Consider the following 8,352-nt stretch of genomic DNA (forward strand, 5'->3'; position numbering starts at 1 on the left):
AGTAGTAAAAATCAAAGCTCGAGCTCGAATCAAGCTCACCCATTGAAAAATTTATGAAATTTTAGGGCATTTCTCTTATAAATTTTAAAACTTAAAGGTGTTCTCTTAGTTTTTAATAAAATTAAAGAGTTCAACTTCAAATTTCATCATAAAAAACACAAAGTTAGAAATTCCATTCACCCCTTCTTTTATCGATTTTTTTTGTTTTTTACACAATCAAGAATCACAAGGACCAAAATCAAAAATCGATTTTGATTGGATGAAAGACAAAAAAATTCGATAAAAAGACAAAAATACCTTTTATCTAACAGAAAACTTTGAAGAAAGCTAGAGGAAGGAACAAATCTAAACGTTTTTACACACCACGATAAATTTTTTGTTTCAACACTTCTTTCTGAAATTTTCTTTTAAATTTTTAAATTTAGAATTTTTATCAATAAATTTTTTTGTAAATAATATTTTATCAAATGTATAAATATAGAAGGATACCCACGCAATACAACAAGATAAATCGCGATTTTAATGTTTATTTTTTATTCTTTGTTTCTATCGATATAATACGATTTTATGTGATTTTGAGAAAGCAAAAATGGTTTTTATTTTTGAATAAAATATAAATTTGAAGATAACATAAAATTTTGAAAAAAAATAAATCGATATCAGTATCAAATTAACTATTTAATAGTTCTCTTTTTTTATGTTTATTTTTTATTTAATAATATAATTATTTATAAATACAATAATTAAATATTATGTTAAAACTCAATGATTATCTTAATTATATTTTAGATTTTCTATATTTAAAATAGATATTTATCCCATATTTGATTATGTTTATCTGAAATTAGTTACACGAATTTAAAAATGGAGCTTTAATAAGTTATAACTACGCATAATTACTTATAATTTTAAGTTTTAAGTAATACGCATCAATAAACATTATTTCATGCATAAAAAATAGTTTTTAAGAGTTTTTATCAAATGTTTTATAATATAATATAGATAGCTAATGTCGTAATCTTCCAAAAGAATAAATAATTATTTGAAGAATCTGCTTGCTAAATCTTCCTTTCTTTTAAGCCTGTGTATCAAATGATGCAACTCGACTAATTTCACAAAACCGAAAAAGTAACCAACAAAAAAGTCCCCGATGGCCTTCCCACCAACTTTTAGACGACCCCAGAAAGAGAAATAAATAGACATGAGTTTTATGAAACCCCACTTTTCTAAATCAAAGAATACAAAATAAGGCCTACAAAGAACACTGAACGCTAGAAATGCACCATTTGCCTTTTTCCATTGTTCTTGGAGTTGACTCTCTCTTATTATTAATCAAAACCCCAATGACCCATACAATTTGATGCTCTAAATTGGAGATTTCGTATTACCTTGGTGATCTACTTGACAGACACCTCCCACAGGACACCAATCTTAGCAAAGCCCGCGGCTTTTTTGTTCTAAATTTCAGACGCGAAACCTGCACGCGAAAACACTTCTCTATTCAGTTTCAAGAATTCAAACGTGTTTACGTAGCGGGAATGCGCTAATAATCACCATATTTTGCTTCTTACCTTCCGACGAGCAACTCTAGATGCCTTCCAGCACAACAAGCTTCTTGATCTTGGTTCAAGTCTCCTGAAAACCCAACTCAAGATTCATCATTTCAAGTGTTATGGATCATAAAGTTTGAAACTTTCATGAATTTTTTTTATTGGATCATAAAGTTTGAAGTGTCATGAATTTCTTACAGATTCTCTTGTTCAAGCTTTTCGGCAATGGAAACAGCTTTGTGTGTCGTCCAACCATTTCGCTGTGATTCCGCCTGCTGAATTACATTTGCAAGAGACACTTTTCCTCTAACTAGGCTCATAGATTGATTTTGTTCCCCTAATCTTCTTTGGAAGCCACTGCTCGAATTCTTATGAGATGGAGTAGCTTCTATTTTATCGTGGTTATCAATATGCAACCTGGTTTTTGGTTCTCGAGGAGAAGCTTCTACTTCAACGATCTCACTTCTTCGTGTTGCATACAAGTCTTCTTGCGATGCTGGTATTGTGAGTTGCATATCACGCCCTTTTCCTACTTCTTTCCTCGGATCACTTCTCATTTCGATTGTAACATGTGATCCAAGAACATGCTCAAATGCTTTCAGAATATGCGTTTTGAATTTCTCTGCCTTCGATTTCGTCATATGAGAAGTGAACATAAGCTGAACGGTCGGAGCTACAAAATGAATCAAGTCATTACCTTTTTTCAGTTTTCAAAAGAATCTAGCAGTTTTACGAACTAAGAACATGAACTCGATACACTTGTTTGGTCAAAGATGGCAATACTACGGTCATTCAAAAACAAGATTTAAAAGTAAAGAATAAAGTAACTGCTAACTATGCAACCACATATTCGTAAAATCACTTCAAACAAAATATGGTTTCCATAAAACTTATGTAATTTTAATTCGATTCAAAATTTATTAGGCATGGGAGAATCGAGAATACAAGTCTATCTATTTATAACTATCAGAGCTGCGTGCATGCGGAGGGGGGCGAAGGAGGACGTGGGAGGAGCAGCCAAGAATGGATATGGTGGAGTTCGGAGAAGATAGAGGGCGAGGCAAGGGGGAGAGGTCGCAGCTTCTCTACCCCATGGGGGGCAAGGTCTGCGGTACATCCTACTAGGCTCATTTAGTTTGGTTTTACAGTCGGGTTTCTTATGTTTATGCATTAAGGCCAAAGGGCTCGTCTAGTGGATTCTTATCTAATTAGGTTTCCCCCTCGATATAACATTCTTTGAACCCTAAAAGCTTGAACTATATTACCATCTTCTCGTTAGAAGTTGGTATACGCAGACCCTACTTTCGAGTGGGATATTCCGAGTTCGTTTAGTTTGGGTTAGAAGGTAGTGTAGTTGCCTGAGGGTTTTGTTATGTGAAGCATTATCGGAGCGTATCGGCCTTCCTAGCCTCTAATAGGCTCCTCAAGATTCAAGCGTTTACGTTTGAATGGCTTCTGAATTTATTAAAGCGTCATTATTAAAAGTTAATATCATCATATATGCAACAAGATTAGAAGCGGATATACGGAGCATTGTCGATATTCAATTAGAGGATAATATTATTAACGAATAATATAACATTAATTAATCATCAACATCAATAAATCATAGAATTAACATTAACAACATTGAAAGCATACATTCAACCAACATCACTTTTGGGGAAATTGTCCAAGATAGCCAATTTGACCACCCCTCTTCACTTTATAGCCACCTATTCAACTTATTGACCGAAATAGCCGGAGATTGAGCAAGTGACACTTACGCAACTTGCATAACCCACTTCTTCAATATAATATTCAGAAAAAGTAGACACTATGCAAGTTGCGTAAGTTCTACTTGCATAATGTCTACGTGGAAAACAGAAAGTAGACATTAACCCAAGTAGCACTTCCACAACTTACATAATGTCTAATTTCCTGAACGTTATATTGCAAATGTAGATTGCGGAAGTTTCTTAAGTGCTACTTGCGTAATCCCCGACTATTTCGGTCAATTTGTTGAAAGGTGGCTATAAAGTGAAGAGGGGATGCCTTATCGGCTATTCTAAAGAAGGCGAGTTTATAGTAAACAAAGCACAAGTAAGGTGTATACTAGACATACCTGCACCAAAACTGAGTGATGCCAGCTTTGCTTCATGATACAAGAACTCTTTTATGCTATTTATCGGAATGTTCTCCAACACCTCCAACCAAATTTCTTCAATTTCTTGCCGATATATACCTTCTTTCGATTTCCTATGAACACCGCTAGAATTTCCACCACTTTTTGAAAATCCCCTTTGACCGTCAATCATCTCAGCATGTTCAAAGTTACTTTTCCGGGCTCCATCTCTTCCACCACCATTACTTAAGCCCAACGGACTGTGATGGATACTGGTATCCGTGGAGGATGTGGGCAACACGTACTGCTGATCGGGAGCAAGCTGCAATAACGCTGCTGTTAACCATGTCAATTTGTCGTTCGACATTCTGAGCTGCTTTTCTGCTTCAGATAACGTCTTTAATGCTAGCCGCAGCTTCTCCATATCATCTTTAGACACTGAAAGAGCTAAATATGTAAGAAAAAAGGCCAAAAAGAGCGGCTTTTTTGAAATCAAGAGAAGTCAGACTTACAAGCTTGTCGCCGAAAGAACTTCCTTTTTGGCCTTTCTTTCATAAAATTATAACTACCCGCAAGAATATCGGTTATTACGGTTGCAAGTTGTGACATTAAAGCTAATGGCTCAACACCCGACTCCATAATTTCTCTTAAATGTTTCACCGTATTTACGGTATCTGCTGACAATGCTAAATCGAGTAGATCGACTAACTTGTCATCAGATATAAGCCCAACCTGTGAATTGCATACATAAGTATTAAGTGCTTGTTTAAGTCGGGAAAAGTTCAAATGAGAACCATAAATATTTTAAGAACCCGAAAACCAACTATTTCATGTATTATTCAAATGAATATCATGTATTTTCATACTTCATGATGAATAAAGCATGAATAGTTGGTTACTAGATTCTCAAAATACTAACGGTCCTCATTTGAACCTGCCCTAGTTTAAGCATCATAACTCTATTAGAGAATAAAAGACGGAATTATTACCAGTTCTTGAACAAGAGGAACGGAGATTCTTTGCCCGAGCAGACTCAGCTGCTCGAGCGTCATTTCGGCATCCCTCAATGATCCATCAGATCTCGAGGCTATAAGCTTCAATGCATCTTTATCGATTTCAAAATCTTCTTTGGTTGCAATCCACTGTAATGTATAGATAATATCTGCATCCTTCAACTTGGGAAAGAAAAACTTCTGGCACCTGGAAACGATTATATGTGGCAAAACGTCAAGACTCGAATTGACTAGTACAAAAACCATACGCCTGGGAGCTCGATCAATAACCTTAGATATGGCACTCCAACAATCTGGAGGCAAAGTATCACAATCATCGATGATGAACACTCGGTACTGTGACGGTAGCTGAGAAACTATCATATTCTCAATAAGTTCCGTAATACCCTTGTAGCCAAGATTATTCATGGGACCCACTTCTCTTACGCTCCGACTCTTGCCCATATCGTGTGCTACACAAGAATGGCAATATCCGCAAGGTTTTGGATGATCTAAAGATTGGCAAGTTAAAGCTCGAGCAAATATACGGGCACACGAGGTCTTTCCAGTGCCATGGGGCCCGTAAAATACATAAAGCAAACCGACTTTCTTTTTGGCAATAGCGTTGGAGAGAGCTTGAACGGCCAAATTCTGGCCGACTAGATCTCGGAATGTTCTTGGCATGTACTTTTGAGTGAGATTTTGGTGCCTAGAATTGTCATGAATTCGAACCTTCCGTCTTTGGTTGCTGGATCTTGCTTCTGAAGCAAGATCCGAGTCAATCTCGCTATTCAAAAGGTTATCAGCATAAATCCCTAATTCACCGGAATAATCATGAACCCATGCAGCCGGATTTTCCGCGCTTTCTTGAGAACCATCCATCAATAAAGGCAACGATTCGCCATTCGTGGATGAACTAGAGTGATCGGACATAACGGGCATTTGAACAGAATCCCGTGGACCGCCTCTTTTTGATCTGGAGTCCGATAAACCACAGGAGAGACTTCTTCCGGCTATATCAAGAAAAGATTTCCCCCTATCGTGAATTCGTGACCAATTCCATGGAATCCCACAACCATTTTTGGGACCTCCTGTAACATTCTGCTCGCCGCCGCCATATTCAACTTGTCTCTCCTCCATATGAGCTACGAAATTAGAAGCCATGGACATCTCGTTTTTAGCTCCACCGCCTACTGCCGCACGAGGAACTCTCCTTCCGCCACGAAACCGCCGCCTTTTAACTCTATTAAGACCGTGGCTATGTATGCCTGATTCAACCTCCACAACACCTTGTCTTCCATGTAAACGATTGTGCGAAGAAGCCACATTGTCACTTTCCATCGGGACATCATGACGAGAAAGAGTCTTGATATGATCATCTTGCTTGCTTTTGCGCACATTTTGTTTACTCTTCGAATCAGAACTTCCCGGATAAATATCACGAGCCAAATTAACAGCATCTAGCGGAGAATCATCTTTACTTCCAACCAAACCAGAACCAAAACTCCTCCCACTCGATTCTTCTTTCTTGTTTCTTCTACGACTTGCATCCCCAGGACCCACATTTGATGACGAGTTGCCCGATAAACCAATTGACCGCCTTCCATTGCCGCTAGCAGCAGCCTCCTTTTCTATCCTTTTGGGTAACAGATCAAGGGCAGAAGGAGACTGAAATGGTGGTGGACTCATAGACGGATCCCTTAAAGATCGTGACCGTTGAAGAACAACCAGGTCCCTAATAAGGGACCTGTCGGTCATTATAGGACTATTTTTATGCATATGGTTTTTCAAATGAATACAGTTTGTTAAATGAATATGGTTTCGAAGATGATCACTAATATCACCATTAGCATCCTTAAGTATCCGGTCACGAACAACTCTGGTCATGATCCGTTTCTGGCGCACGAATAGCAATCAAGACAAGATATCAGAAAATATGGCATTTTGTTTCTAGTTTTATGTCTCTAAAACACCCATAAGACCAAATCTTTTCAATCACAGCATAGTAAATAATCAAAACAAAATCACACTACAATCAAAATCTTGAAACCCAAATCAAGCCCCCAAATCTAATCCATTATAATAGAATCATAGACACTTTAAATCCAAAACCCCTTAACAATAAACCCTATCAAACGAATCATTCTAATGAAACAACAAGCGAATCGATTAAAGAAACACTTGAAACTCAATTCTAGTAACAACCCAAGATTCTAAGCTTTGATTAGCTAAAACCCATATAAAGAAACCAGTTGTTATGATAAGCCAAGATTATGAGATGAAATTAAGAAACCCCCATTTCAAGAAACACCTAAAAAAATGCGATCTTTAAAGGTGCCAACAGCCACCCAGTTTTCACAAGAATCTGTGAAGAAATTGAATTCCCTTTTTGCTTTATGATGGTTATAGATATAAAAAAAAACAGAAATTTCACAGGATATGACTTAATTCACCTGAATTAGAGGCAAAGTTGCAAGTGACCCGTTTCCTTCATTAAATCTGAGATCTTTTTTACATGGAGTTCACGAGGGTTTTCTTTGGAGGTGGTGGCAGACACTTGAAGGTCTTAATGTGTGGTCAAGTTATTTGACCCACAACGGCTAGAATGGGTCTAGTGTTGGTTAGCAAACAGAGAGTGAAGATGCTGCAGGTTTAGAGAGAGAAAATGAGGTTTTCCTCCAGGGCCAGGGGGAGAGAGAGAGAAGGGTGATGTAAGAGTAGTAGTAGTATTGTGTTGTGTTGATGCTGACAACTGTGCTTTGGGAACTTGACACTTGCTAATTACACCACCTCTGAGCGTTTGTTTGTGTCGATCCATTATTTGAAACCAAATTGTAGTGTTGTGGTTTTGAATCTTGAATTAATTACCACCAAAAATTTATATTTGTATTTATGGTTTCAAAAGATTAACAACAAACAATACTTGTTGGAATTTTTATTCTCTTCTTCTCCAACATGTTTAGAGATGGAAATTTAGAGAAACCTTTAACATTAAATAAAGAAAAAGAGGAAATCTCTTTTTTATTCGGATTCTCTTTTTCTAAATTTGTAAAAACACTAAGCCCTTGTATGTTTTTATTTTATTTTCAGCTCTTAATTATCATTTATGTCTGATTTAATTCAGACATGTTGTAATTCAGACCGTTTATTTTTTTATTTTTTTAGAGTCTTTTATCACTTAATAGGGTCTGAATAAATAAGAGGTAAACTAATATCTTAATTCATCTTATTTCCTTTTTTTTTATTCTCTTTGACTAGTGTTTCTTTCTCCAGCAAGGACGTTATCGTCCTTTCATTACTCATGTGAAATGGAAGCCCCCACCTTCTATCTCTCTCTCTCTCTCTCTCTCTCTCTCTATATATATATATATATATGTATGTATGTATATATGTGTGTATATTTTATAATTTATGTAAGTATAGGTTAGTTTAGAAGAATAATATAAAATAAGAACTTCTATCGGTGATCTATCATCTGTCAAAAGTATCGATCTTTCCACAAACAAACTCATTGGCATCAATCCCGATAGCATCAGAAGTGTGAAAGATATCCAAAAGGTTCTTATTGTGTTACATCTGTTAAGCAATTGTTGAAATCAATTTCGACAATGAGAATTTTATGAAAATCAAGAGAATTTTACCATTTTTTTGCACCTGGTTTTACAAAAACAGACTATTGGTTTAGACTTCAGACGTTTGTCATTTT

General features: G+C 36.4%; 1 protein-coding gene across 1 annotated transcript; it reads right to left on the reverse strand.

Moving 5' to 3' along the window:
• Positions 1-1,139: 1,139 nt before the first annotated feature.
• LOC112522444 (protein STICHEL-like 4) lies at positions 1,140-7,349 on the reverse strand. Its single transcript, XM_025131557.1, has 7 exons — positions 7,100-7,349; positions 4,644-6,542; positions 4,167-4,386; positions 3,655-4,092; positions 1,749-2,223; positions 1,572-1,635; positions 1,140-1,477 (listed from the first exon to the last, which is right to left on the reverse strand). The coding sequence occupies exons 2-7, from the start codon at positions 6,531-6,533 to the stop codon at positions 1,385-1,387; spliced, it is 3,180 nt and encodes a 1,059-aa protein (XP_024987325.1). The 5' UTR covers positions 6,534-6,542; positions 7,100-7,349; the 3' UTR covers positions 1,140-1,384.
• Positions 7,350-8,352: the final 1,003 nt, after the last annotated feature.

This window comes from Cynara cardunculus, assembly GCF_001531365.2.
Source record: "Cynara cardunculus var. scolymus isolate 2C chromosome LG 12, CcrdV1, whole genome shotgun sequence".
NCBI classification, from domain to species: domain Eukaryota; kingdom Viridiplantae; phylum Streptophyta; class Magnoliopsida; order Asterales; family Asteraceae; genus Cynara; species Cynara cardunculus.

Bases quoted from the DNA above. Each gene is read 5' to 3' on its own strand.
- LOC112522444 (XM_025131557.1), bottom strand. From the start codon at position 6,533: ATGACCAGAGTTGTTCGTGACCGGATACTTAAGGATGCTAATGGTGAT. The intron at 4,387-4,643 runs GTAATAATTCCG...TGCAATTCACAG, and splicing joins TTCCTCTTGTTCAAGAACTG to GTTGGGCTTATATCTGATGA. The intron at 1,478-1,571 runs GTAAGAAGCAAA...TTTCGCGTGCAG, and splicing joins CTAGAGTTGCTCGTCGGAAG to GTTTCGCGTCTGAAATTTAG.